Source organism: Petromyzon marinus, chromosome 72 (genome assembly GCF_048934315.1).
Source record: "Petromyzon marinus isolate PM22_M1 ecotype Great Lakes invasive population chromosome 72, UKy_Petmar_22M1.pri1.0, whole genome shotgun sequence".
In the NCBI taxonomy this organism is placed as follows: domain Eukaryota; kingdom Metazoa; phylum Chordata; class Hyperoartia; order Petromyzontiformes; family Petromyzontidae; genus Petromyzon; species Petromyzon marinus.
The window spans coordinates 6,293,083-6,306,909 of record NC_133738.1 but is presented as its reverse complement, the minus strand read 5'-3'; the positions used below and the strand labels follow the sequence as shown (position 1 = coordinate 6,306,909).

The 13,827-nt window shown below is 45.2% G+C and overlaps 1 protein-coding gene across 1 annotated transcript in view; it reads left to right on the top strand.

Moving 5' to 3' along the window:
- The window catches only part of LOC116957310 (solute carrier family 2, facilitated glucose transporter member 11-like), a 68,195-nt gene that overhangs the window by 12,094 nt on the left and 42,274 nt on the right, over window positions 1-13,827 (top strand). Inside the window, exons 4-5 of the mRNA XM_076055749.1 lie at window positions 2,521-2,681; window positions 13,542-13,666. Of these exons, the coding sequence (XP_075911864.1) occupies window positions 2,521-2,681; window positions 13,542-13,666 (286 nt within the window). The remainder of the gene's footprint in view (window positions 1-2,520; window positions 2,682-13,541; window positions 13,667-13,827) is intronic.

The window sequence follows — 13,827 nt, the reverse complement described above, 5'->3', positions numbered from 1 at the left end:
AACCATCACTCAACCATCACTCAACCACAACTCAACCACAATTCAACCATCACTCAACCACAACTCAGCCATCACTCAACCATCACTCAACCATCACTCAACCATCACTCAACCACAACTCAACCATCACTCAACCACAACTCAACCATCACTCAACCATCACTCAACCACAACTCAACCACAACTCAACCATCACTCAACCACCACTCAACCATCACTCAACCACAACTCAACCACAACTCAACCATCACTCAACCACCACTCAACCATCACTTAACCATCACTCAACCACAACTCAACCATCACTCAACCACAACTCAACCATCACTCAACCATCACTCAACCACAACTCAACCATCACTCAACCATCACTCAACCACAACTCAACCACAACTCAACCACAACTCAACCATCACTCAACCACAACTCAACCACAACTCAACCATCACTCAACCACCACTCAACCATCACTCAACCACAACTCAACCACAACTCAACCATCACTCAACCACAACTCAACCACAACTCAACCATCACTCAACCACAACTCAACCATCACTCAACCACAACTCAACCATCACTCAACCACAACTCAACCACAACTCAACCATCACTCAACCACCACTCAACCACAACTCAACCACAACTCAACCACAACTCAACCATCACTCAACCATCACTCAACCACAACTCAACCACAACTCAACCATCACTCAACCACCACTCAACCATCACTCAACCACAACTCAACCACAACTCAACCATCACTCAACCACCACTCAACCATCACTTAACCATCACTCAACCACAACTCAACCATCACTCAACCACAACTCAACCATCACTCAACCATCACTCAACCACAACTCAACCATCACTCAACCATCACTCAACCACAACTCAACCACAACTCAACCACAACTCAACCATCACTCAACCACAACTCAACCACAACTCAACCATCACTCAACCACCACTCAACCATCACTCAACCACAACTCAACCACAACTCAACCATCACTCAACCACCACTCAACCATCACTCAACCACAACTCAACCACAACTCAACCATCACTCAACCACAACTCAACCATCACTCAACCATCACTCAACCACAACTCAACCACCACTGCTGATGATGCTGCTGCTGATGATGCTGATGATACTGCTGCTGATGCTGGTGATGCTGCTGCTGATGATGATGCTACTGATGATGCTGCTGATGATGCTGCTGCTGCTGATGATGCTGCTGATGCTACTGATGATGCTGCTGCTGATGATTATGCTGCTGATGATACTGCTGCTGATGCTGCTCCTGATGCTGCTGCTGATGATGCTGCTGCTGATGATGATGCTACTGATGATGATGCTACTGATGATGATGATGCTGCTGATGATGCTGGTGATGCTGCTACTGATGATGATGCTACTGATGATGATGATGATGCTGCTGATGCTGCTGCTGATGCTGCTGCTAATGATGCTGCTGCCCCTGATGATGCTACTGATGATGATGCTACTGATGATGCTGGTGATGCCGCTGATGCTGATGATGCTGCTGCTACTGATGATGATGCTGCTGCTGATGATGATGCTACTGATGCTGATGATGATTATGATGCTGCTGACGATGCTGCTGATGATGCTACTGATGATGCTGCTGATGATGCTGCTGATTATGCTGCTGATGATACTGCTGCTGATGCTGCTCTTGATGCTGCTAGTGATGCTGCTGCTGATGATGATGATGCTGCTGATGCTGCTGATGATGATGCTGCTAATGCTGCTGCTGATGATGCTACTGATGCTGCTGCTGATGATGCTGCTGATGCTGATGATGATGCTACTGATGATGGTGATGCTACTGATGCTGCTGCTGATGATGCTGCTGATGCTGATGATGATTATGCTGCTGATGATATTGCTGCTGATGCTGCTCTTGATGCTGCTAGTGATGCTGCTAGTGATGCTGCTGCTGCTGATGATGATGATGCTGCTGATGCTGCTGCTGATGATGATGCTGCTAATGCTGCTGCTGCTGATGATGCTACTGATGCTGCTGCTGATGATGCTGCTGATGCTGATGATGATGCTACTGACGATGATGATGATGCTACTGATGCTGCTGCTGATGATGATGCTGCTACTGCTGCTGCTGATGATGCTGCTGCTGCTGATGATGATGCTGCTGCTGATGATGCTGCTGCTGATGATGCTGATGATGATGCTGCTGATGATGATGCTGCTGATGATGATACTGATGCTACTGATGATGCTACTGATGATGCTGCTACTGATGCTGCTGCTGCTGATGATGATGATGCTGATGCTACTGATGCTACTGCTGCTACTGATGATGATGCTGCTGCTGATGCTACTGCTGCTACTGATGATGATGCTGCTGCTGCCGCTGATGATGATGCTACTGATGATGATGATGCTACTGATGATGATGATGCTGCTGCTGCTGATGCTACTACTACTGCTGCTACTGCTGCTGCTGCTGCCGCTGCCTCCAGGCCGTGCAGGAGTTCATGAACGCCACGTGGCTGTCTCGCCACGGCGAGGCGGTGAGCCCAGCCGGGCTGCTTCTGCTCTGGTCTCTCGTCGTGGCCGCCTACACGGCTGGGGGCCTTCTGGGGGCCTTGCTGGCGGGGCCCCTCGCAGTCAGGGTGGGAAGGTGAGGGGGGGGGTGAGGGGGTGAGGGGGGTGAGGGGTGAGGGGGTGAGTGGATGAATGAGTGAGAGAGTGAATGAGGGGAGTGAGTGATAGAGTGGATAAGTGAGTGAGAGAGTGGGTGAGTGAGAGAGTGAGTGAGTGAGAGAGTGAGAGAGTGGGTGAGTGAGAGAGTGAGTGAGTGAGTGGATGAGTGAGAGGGTGAGTGAGAGAGTGGATAAGTGAGTGAGTGAGTGGGTGAGTGAGAGAGTGGATGAGTGAGTGGGTGAGTGAGTGTGTGAGTGTGTGAGTGAGTGAGAGAGTGGATGAGTGAGTGGATGAATGAGTGAGTGGGTGAGTGAGTGTGTGTGTGAGTGAGTGGGTGAGTGTGTGAGTGAGTGAGAGAGTGAGTGAGAGAGTGAGTGAGAGAGTGGATGAGTGAGTGGATGAATGAGTGAGTGGGTGAGTGAGTGTGTGAGTGAGTGGGTGAGTGTGTGAGTGAGTGAGAGAGTGAGTGAGAGAGTGAGAGAGTGAGTGAGAGAGTGAGTGAGAGAGTGAGTGAGAGAGTGGATGAGTGAGTGAGTGAGAGAGTGAGTGAGAGAGTGGGTGAGTGAGAGAGTGAGTGAGAGAGTGAGTGAGAGAGTGAGAGAGTGAGTGAGAGAGTGAGTGAGAGAGTGGATGAGTGAGTGAGTGAGTGGGTGAGTGAATGTGTGAGTGAGTGAGTGGGTGAGTGTGTGAGTGAGTGAGAGAGTGAGTGAGAGAGTGAGTGAGAGAGTGAGTGAGAGAGTGAGTGAGAGAGTGAGTGAGAGAGTGGATGAGTGAGTGAGAGAGTGAGTGAGAGAGTGGGTGAGTGAGAGAGTGAGTGAGAGGGTGAGTGAGTGGGTGAGTGTGTGAGGGGGTGAGTGAGTGGGTGAGTGAGTGTGTGAGTGTGTGAGTCGGTGAGTGGGTGAGTGGGTGAGTGGAGTGAGTGAGTGGGTGGGTGAGTGACTGAGTGAGTAGGTGAGTGAGTGAGAGAGTGAGTGAGTGAGAGAGTGGGTGAGTGAGTGAGTGAGTGGATGAATGAGTGAGTGGGTGAGTGAGTGGGTGAGTGGTTGAGTGAGTGGGTGAGTGAGTGTGTGTGAGTGAGAGAGTGAGTGGGTGAGTGAGTGTGTGTGTGAGTGAGTGGGTGAGTGTGTGAGTGAGTGAGTGTGTGAGTGAGAGAATGTGTGAGTGTGTGAGTGAGTGAGTGGATGAGTGTGTGAGTGAGTGAGTGTGTGAGTGAGTGAGTGTGTAAGTGTGTGAGTGAGTGAGTGGGTGAGTGGGTGAGTGAGTGGGTGAGTGAGTGGGTGAGTGAGGGGGTGAGTGAGTGGGTGAGTGAGGGAGTGAGTGAGTGGGTGGGTGAGTGGATGAGTGAGTGAGTGGGTGGGTGAGTGAGTGGATGAATGAGTGAGGCGTGTTTTTTTTTTGGGGGGGGGGCGCAGAGCTTTGTGACGTCATATGTGTAGGCCTTTACTTTAACATCTATTTCTGTGACCAGTCACAAGCTAATCCCTTAGCTATTTCAATGCTAAATTACTCGTTGCCTCTGTGGATGTGTAGGTTTTGACTTTAACATTGCCATTTCCGTGACCAGTCACAAGCTAATCCCTCAGCTATTTGATATGTAAACCCCCTTTGTCAAGGTGCCTCACTTCTCCCAACCAGCTTAAAAGTCGCTACGAATCTTAACAGCGTTCCTTGAAGCTCTGTGGATGTGTAGGCCTTGACTTTAACATAGCCATTTCCGTGACCAGTCACAAGCTAATCACTCAGCTATTTGCACAAGCTAATCCCTTAGCTATTTCAATGCTAAATTACTAGTTGCCTCTGTGTATGTGTAGGTTTTGACTTTAACATAGCCATTTCTGTGACCAGTCACAAGCTAATCACTCAGCTATTTGCACAAGCTAATGCCTCAGCTATTTCAATGCTTAATTACTATTTGCCTCTGTGGATGTGTAGGCCTTTACTTTACCATCTATTTCTGTGACCAGTCACAAGCTAATCCCTCAGGTATTCCAATGCTAAATCACTAGTTGCCTCTGTGGATGTGTAGGTTTTGACTTTAACATAGCCATTTCCGTGACCAGTCACAAGCTAATCCCTCAGCTATTTGATATGTAAACCCCTTTGACAAGGTGCCTCACTTCTCCCAACCAGCTTAAAGTCGCTACGAATCTTAACAGCGTTCATTGATGCTCTGTGGATGTGTAGGCCTTAACTTTAACATCTATTTCCTTGACCAGTCACAAGCTAATCCCTTAGCTATTTCAATGCCAAATCACTAGTTGCCTCTGTGGGTGTGTAGGTTTTGACTTTAACATAGCCATTTCCGTGACCAGTCACAAGCTAATCCCTCAGCTATTTGCACAAGCTAATCCCTTAGCTATTTCAATGCTAAATCACTAGTTGCCTCTGTGGATGTGTCGGTTTAGACTTTAACATAGACATTTCCGTGACCAGTCACAAGCTAATCCCTCAGCTATTTGATATGCAAACCCCCTTTGTCAAGGTGCCTCACTTCTCCCAACCAGTTTAAAGTCGCTACGAATCTCAACTGCGTTCATTGAAGCTCTGTGGATTTGTAGGCCTTTACTTTAACATAGCCATTTCTGTGACCAGTCACAAGCTAATCCCTTAGCTATTTCAAAGCTAAATTACTAGTTGCCTCGGTGGATGTGTAGGTTTTGACTTTAACATAGCCATTTCCGTGACCAGTCACAAGCTAATCCCTCAGATATTTGATATGTAAACCCCCTTTGTCAAGGTGCCTCACTTCTCCCAACCAGCTTAAAAGTCGCTACGAATCTTAACAGCATTCATTGAAGCTCTGTGGATGTGTAGGCTTTTACTTTAACATCTATTTCTGTGACCAGTCACAAGCTAATCCCTTAGCTATTTCAATGCTAAATTACTAGTTGCTTCTGTGGATGTGTAGGTTTTGACTTTAACATAGCCATTTCCGTGACCAGTCACAAGCTAATCCCTCAGCTATTTGCACAAGCTAATCCCTCAGCTATTTCAATGCTAAATTACTAGTTGCCTCTGTGGATGTGTAGGTTTTGACTTTAACATAGCCATTTCCGTGACCAGTCACAAGCTAATCCCTTAGCTATTTCAATGCTAAATCACTAGTTGCCTCTGTGGATGTGTAGGTTTTGACTTTAACATAGCCGCTTCCGTGACCAGTCACAAGCTAAACACTCAGCTATTTGCACAAGCTAATCCCTTAGCTATTTCAATGCTAAATTACTAGTTGCCTCTGTGTATGTGTAGGTTTTGACTTTAACATAGCCATTTCTGTGACCAGTCACAAGCTAATCACTCAGCTATTTGCACAAGCTAATCCCTCAGCTATTTCAATGCTTAATTACTATTTGCCTCTGTGGATGTGTAGGCCTTTACTTTACCATCTATTTCTGTGACCAGTCACAAGCTAATCCCTCAGGTATTCCAATGCTAAATCACTAGTTGCCTCTGTGGATGTGTAGGTTTTGACTTTAACATAGCCATTTCCGTGACCAGTCACAAGCTAATCCCTCAGCTATTTGATATGTAAACCCCTTTGTCAAGGTGCCTCACTTCTCCCAACCAGCTTAAAGTCGCTACGAATCTTAACAGCATTCATTGATGCTCTGTGGATGTGTAGGCCTTAACTTTAACATCTATTTCCTTGACCAGTCACAAGCTAATCCCTTAGCTATTTCAATGCCAAATCACTAGTTGCCTCTGTGGGTGTGTAGGCTTTGACTTTAACATAGCCATTTCCGTGACCAGTCACAAGCTAATCCCTCAGCTATTTGCACAAGCTAATCCCTTAGCTATTTCAATGCTAAATCACTAGTTGCCTCTGTGGATGTGTCGGTTTAGACTTTAACATAGACATTTCCGTGACCAGTCACAAGCTAATCCCTCAGCTATTTGATATGCAAACCCCCTTTGTCAAGGTGCCTCACTTCTCCCAACCAGCTTAAAGTCGCTACGAATCTCAACTGCGTTCATTGAAGCTCTGTGGATTTGTAGGCCTTTACTTTAACATAGCCATTTCTGTGACCAGTCACAAGCTAATCCCTTAGCTATTTCAAAGCTAAATTACTAGTTGCCTCGGTGGATGTGTAGGTTTTGACTTTAACATAGCCATTTCCGTGACCAGTCACAAGCAAATCACTCAGATATTTGCACAAGCTAATCCCTTAGCTATTTCAATGCTAAATTACTAGTTGCCTCTGTGGATGTGTAGGTTTTGACTTTAACATAGCCATTTCCTTGACCAGTCACAAGCTAATCCCTCAGCTATTTCAATGCTAAATTACTAGTTGCCTCTGTGTATGTGTAGGTTTTGACTTTAACATAGCCATTTCCGTGACCAGTCACAAGCTAATCCCTCAGCTATTTGATATGCAAACCCCCTTTTGTCAAGGTGCCTCACTTCTCCCAACCAGCTAAAAGTCGCTACGAATATTAACAGCGTTCATTGAAGCTCTGTGGATGTGTAGGCCTTTACTTTAACATCTATTTCTGTGACCAGTCACAAGCTAATCCCTTAGCTATTTCAATGCTAAATCACTAGTTGCCTCTGTGGATGTGTAGGTTTTGACTTTAACATAGCCATTTCCGTGACCAGTCACAAGCTAATCCCTTAGCTATTTCAATGCTAAATCACTAGTTGACTCTGTGGATGTGTAGGTTTTTTTACTTTAACATAGCCATTTCCGTGACCAGTCACAAGCTAATCCCTCCGCTATTTGATATGTAAAACCCTTTGTCAAGGTGCCTCACTTTTCACAACCAGCTTAAAAGTCGATACGAATCTTAACAGCGTTCCTTGAAGCTCTGTGGATGTGTAGGCCTTTACTTTAACATCTATTTCTGTGACCAGTCACAAGCTAATCCCTTAGCTATTTCAATGCTAAATTACTAGTTGCCTCTGTGGATGTGTAGGTTTTGACTTTAACATAGCCATTTCCGTGACCAGTCACAAGCTAATCCCTCAGCTAATTGCACAAGCTAATCCCTCAGCTATTTCAATGATAAATTACTAGTTGCCTCTGTGGATGTGTAGGTTTTGACTTTAACATAGCCATTTCCGTGACCAGTCACAAGCTAATCACTCAGCTGTTTGCACAAGCTAATCCCTTAGCTATTTCAATGCTAAATTACTAGTTGCCTTTGTGGATGTGTAGGTTTTGACTTTAACATAGCCATTTCCGTGACCAGTCACAAGCTAATCCCTCAGCTATTTGCACAAGCTAATCTCTTAGCTATTTCAATGCTAGCTTACTAGTTGCCTCTGTGGATGTGTAGGTTTTGACTTTAACATAGCCATTCCTGTGACCAGTCACAAGCTAATCCCTTAGCTATTTCAATGCTAAATTACTAGTTGCCTCTGTGGATGTGTAGGCTTTGACTTTAACATAGCCATTCCTGTGACCAGTCACAAGCTAATCCCTCAGCTATTTGATATGCAAACCCCCTTTTGTCAAGGTGCCTCACTTCTCACAACCAGCTTAAAGTCGCTACGAATCTCAACAGCGTTCATTGAAGCTCTGTGGATGTGTAGGCCTTTACTTTAACATCTATTTCTGTGACTAGTCACAAGCTAATCACTCAGCTATTTCAATGCTAAATTACTAGTTGCCTCTGTGGATGTGTAGGTTTTGACTTTAACATAGCCATTTCTGTGACCAGTCACAAGCTAATCCCTCAGCTATTTGCACAAGCTAATCCCTTAGCTATTTCAATGCTAAATTACTAGTTGCCTCTGTGGATGTGTAGGTTTTGACTTTAACATAGCCATTTCCGTGACCAGTCACAAGCTAATCACTCAGCTATTTGCACAAGCTAATCCCTTAGCTATTTCAATGCTAAATTACTAGTTGCCTCTGTGGATGTGTAGGTTTTGACTTTACCATCTATTTCTGTGACCAGTCACAAGCTAATCCCTCAGGTATTCCAATGCTAAATCACTAGTTGCCTCTGTGGATGTGTAGGTTTTGACTTTAACATAGCCATTTCCGTGACCAGTCACAAGCTAATCCCTCAGCTATTTGATATGTAAACCCCTTTGTCAAGGTGCCTCACTTCTCCCAACCAGCTTAAAGTCGCTACGAATCTTAACAGCGTTCATTGATGCTCTGTGGATGTGTAGGCCTTAACTTTAACATCTATTTCCTTGACCAGTCACAAGCTAATCCCTTAGCTATTTCAATGCCAAATCACTAGTTGCCTCTGTGGATGTATCGGTTTAGACTTTAACATAGACATTTCCGTGACCAGTCACAAGCTAATCCCTCAGCTATTTGATATGCAAACCCCCTTTGTCAAGGTGCCTCACTTCTCCCAACCAGCTTAAAGTCGCTACGAATCTCAACTGCGTTCATTGAAGCTCTGTGGATTTGTAGGCCTTTACTTTAACATAGCCATTTCTGTGACCAGTCACAAGCTAATCCCTTAGCTATTTCAAAGCTAAATTACTAGTTGCCTCGGTGGATGTGTAGGTTTTGACTTTAACATAGCCATTTCCGTGACCAGTCACAAGCTAATCACTCAGCTATTTGCACAAGCTAATCCCTTAGCTATTTCAATGCTAAATTACTAGTTGCCTCTGTGGATGTGTAGGTTTTGACTTTAACATAGCCATTTCCTTGACCAGTCACAAGCTAATCCCTCAGCTATTTCAATGCTAAATTACTAGTTGCCTCTGTGTATGTGTAGGTTTTGACTTTAACATAGCCATTTCCCTGACCAGTCACAAGCTGATCCCTCAGCTATTTGATATGCAAACCCCCTTTTGTCAAGGTGCCTCACTTCTCCCAACCAGCTAAAAGTCGCTACGAATCTTAACAGCGTTCATTGAAGCTCTGTGGATGTGTAGGCCTTTACTTTAACATCTATTTCTGTGACCAGTCACAAGCTAATCCCTTAGCTATTTCAATGCTAAATTACTAGTTGTCTCTGTGGATGTGTAGGTTTTGACTTTAACATAGCCATTTCCGTGACCAGTCACAAGCTAATCCCTCAGCTATTTGCACAAGCTAATCCCTCAGCTATTTCAATGATAAATTACTAGTTGCCTCTGTGGATGTGTAGCTTTTGACTTTAACATAGCCATTTCCGTGACCAGTCACAAGCTAATCACTCAGCTGTTTGCACAAGCTAATCCCTTAGCTATTTCAATGCTAAATTACTAGTTGCCTTTGTGGATGTGTAAGTTTTGACTTTAACATAGCCATTTCCGTGACCAGTCACAAGCTAATCCCTCAGCTATTTGCACAAGCTAATCTCTTAGCTATTTCAATGCTAGCTTACTAGTTGCCTCTGTGGATGTGTAGGTTTTGACTTTAACATAGACATTCCTGTGACCAGTCACAAGCTAATCCCTCAGCTATTTCAATGCTAAATTACTAGTTGCCTCTGTGGATGTGTAGGCTTTGACTTTAACATAGCCATTCCTGTGACCAGTCACAAGCTAATCCCTCAGCTATTTGATATGCAAACCCCCTTTTGTCAAGGTGCCTCACTTCTCACAACCAGCTTAAAGTCGCTACGAATCTCAACAGCGTTCATTGAAGCTCTGTGGATGTGTAGGCCTTTACTTTAACATCTATTTCTGTGACTAGTCACAAGCTAATCACTCAGCTATTTCAATGCTAAATTACTAGTTGCCTCTGTGGATGTGTAGGTTTTGACTTTAACTTAGCCATTTCCGTGACCAGTCACAAGCTAATCCCTCAGCTATTTGCACAAGCTAATCCCTTAGCTATTTCAATGCTAAATTACTAGTTGCCTCTGTGGATGTGTAGGTTTTGACTTTAACATAGCCATTTCCGTGACCAGTCACAAGCTAATCACTCAGCTATTTGCACAAGCTAATCCCTTAGCTATTTCAATGCTAAATTACTAGTTGCCTCTGTGGATGTGTAGGTTTTGACTTTAACATAGCCATTCCTGTGACCAGTCACAAGCTGATCCCTTAGCTATTTCAATGCTAAATTACTAGTTGCCTCTGTGGATGTGTAGGTTTGACTTTAACATAGCCATTCCTGTGACCAGTCACAAGCTAATCCCTCAGCTATTTGATATGCAAACCCCATTTTGTCAAGGTGCCTCACTTCTCCCAACCAGCTTAAAGTCGCTACGAATCTGAACAGCGTTCATTGAAGCTCTGTGGATGTGTAGGCCTTTCTTTTAACATCTATTGCTGTGACCAGTCACAAGCTAATCCCTTAGCTATTTCAATGCTAAATCACTATTTGCCTCTGCGGATGTGTAGGTTTTGACTTTAACATAGCCATTCCTGTGACCAGTCACAAGCTAATCCCTCAGCTATTTGATATGCAAACCCCCTTTTGTCAAGGTGCCTCACTTCTCCCAACCAGCTTAAAGTCGCTACGAATCTCAACAGCGTTCATTGAAGCTCTGTGGATGTGTAGGCCTTTACTTTAACATCTATTTCTGTGACTAGTCACAAGCTAATCACTCAGCTATTTCAATGCTAAATTACTAGTTGCCTCTGTGGATGTGTAGGTTTTGACTTTAACATAGCCATTTCCGTGACCAGTCACAAGCTAATCACTCAGCTATTTGCACAACCTAATCCCTTAGCTATTTCAATGCTAAATTACTAGTTGCCTCTGTGGATGTGTATGTTTTGACTTTAACATAGCCATTTCCGTGACCAGTCACAAGCTAATCACTCAGCTATTTGCACAAGCTAATCCCTTAGCTATTTCAATGCTAAATTACTAGTTGCCTCTGTGGATGTGTAGGTTTTGACTTTAACATAGCCATTTCCATGACCAGTCACAAGCTAATCCCTCAGCTATTTGCACAAGCTAATCTCTTAGCTATTTCAATGCTAGCTTACTAGTTGCCTCTGTGGATGTGTTGGTTTTGACTTTAACATAGCCATTCCTGTGACCAGTCACAAGCTGATCCCTTAGCTATTTCAATGCTAAATTACTAGTTGCCTCTGTGGATGTGTAGGTTTTGACTTTAACATAGCCATTTCCGTGACCAGTCACAAGCTAATCCCTCAGCTATTTGATATGCAAACCCCCTTTTGTCAAGGTGCCTCACTTATCCCAACCAGCTAAAAGTCGCTACGAATCTCAACAGCGTTCATTGAAGCTCTGTGGATGTGTAGGCCTATACTTTAACATCTATTTCTGTGACCAGTCAAGCTAATCCCTTAGCTATTTCAATGCTAAATCACTAGTTGCCTCTGTGGATGTGTAGGTTTTGACTTTAACATAGCCATTTCCGTGACCAGTCACAAGCTAATCCCTCAGCTATTTGCACAAGCTAATCCCTTAGCTATTTCAATGCTAAATTACTAGTTGCCTCTGTGGATGTGTAGGTTTTGACTTTAACATAGCCATTCCTGTGACCAGTCACAAGCTAATCCCTTAGCTATTTCAATGCTAAATTACTAGTTGCCTCTGTGGGTGTGTAGGTTTTGACTTTAACATAGCCATTTCCGTGACCAGTCACAAGCTAATCCCTCAGCTATTTGATATGTAAACCCCTTTGTCAAGGTGCCTCACTTCTCCCAACCGGCTTAAAAGTCGCTACGAATCTTAACATCGTTCACTGAAGCTCTGTGGATGTGTAGGCCTTTACTTTAACATCTATTTCTGTGACCAGTCACAAGCTAATCCCTTAGCTATTTCAATGCTAAATAACTAGTTGCCTCTGTGGATGTGTAGGTTTTGACTTTAACATAGCCATTTCCGTGACCAGTCACAAGCTAATCACTCAGCTATTTGCACAAGCTAATCCCTCAGCTATTTCAATGCTAAATTACTAGTTCCCTCTGTGGATGTGTAGGTTTTGACTTTAACATAGCCATTTCCGTGACCAGTCACAAGCTAATCCCTTAGCTATTTCAATGCTAAATCACTAGTTACCTCTGTGGATGTGTAGGTTTTGACTTTAACATAGCCATTTCCGTGACCAGTCACAAGCTAATCCCTCAGCTATTTGATATGCAAACCCCTTTGTCAAGGTGCCTCACTTCTCCCAACCAGCTTAAAGTCGCTACGAATCTTAACAGCGTTCATTGAAGCTCTGTGGATGTGTAGGCCTTTACTTTAACATCTATTTCTGTGACCAGTCACAAGCTAATCCCTTAGCTATTTCAATGCTAAATCACTAGTTGCCTCTGTGGATGTGTAGGTTTTGACTTTAACATAGCCATTTCTGTGACCAGTCACAAGCTAATCCCTTAGCTATTTCAATGCTAAATCACTAGTTGCCTCTGTGGATGTGTAGGTTTTGACTTTAACATAGCCATTTCCGTGACCAGTCACAAGCTAATCCCTTAGCTATTTCAATGCTAAATCACTAGTTGCCTCTGTGGATGTGTAGGTTTTGACTTTAACATAGCCATTTCCGTGACCAGTCACAAGCTAATCCCTCAGCTATTGATATGTAAACCCCCTTTTGTCAAGGTGCCTCACTTCTCCCAACCAGCTTAAAAGTCGCTACGAATCTTAACAGCGTTCCTTGAAGCTCTGTCGTCCCGACGGGTTCTGTACCTTTCATCTGAAGACGGCCGCTTGTGTTGTGGCCGAAACGTCGTGAGAATTGAATTGGGTTATTTTATTATTTTATAATTCTATTCTCATTCTACCCGGTGACTTTACCGAAAGGACCAAAGAAGATTTATTATTACTACGAGGATAAGCCGGCACTGAGGGCCCCGCCCCCTCGCCCCGCCCCTTCCCCCTTGCCCCTCCCCCCGCCCCCATCGCCCCGCCCACGCCCCCCACGCCCCGCCCACGCTCCTCATCGCCCCGCCCCCGTCCCCCTCGCCCCGCCCACGCCCCCCACGCCCCGCCCCCCCTCGCCCCGCCCACGTGCACAGGCGGAACGGCCTCCTGGCCAGCAACTCGTTCGTCATCGCGGCCACCGTCGCCGTGGCTCTGAGCCAGCCCACGGGGCTCTTCGAGCTGCTCATGGTGGGACGCTTCCTGCTGGGCATCGACACCGGTGAGCCGGGGGGGGGGGGGGTGGTGGGTGGGTGGTGGGGGGGTGGTGGGTGGGTGGTGGGGGGGTGGGTGGGTGGTGGGTGGGTGAAGCGAGCGTCGCCGACGTCATCATCGCCGTCATCGAAGTCATCATCGTCGTCATCGACGTCCTCGCCGTCGACG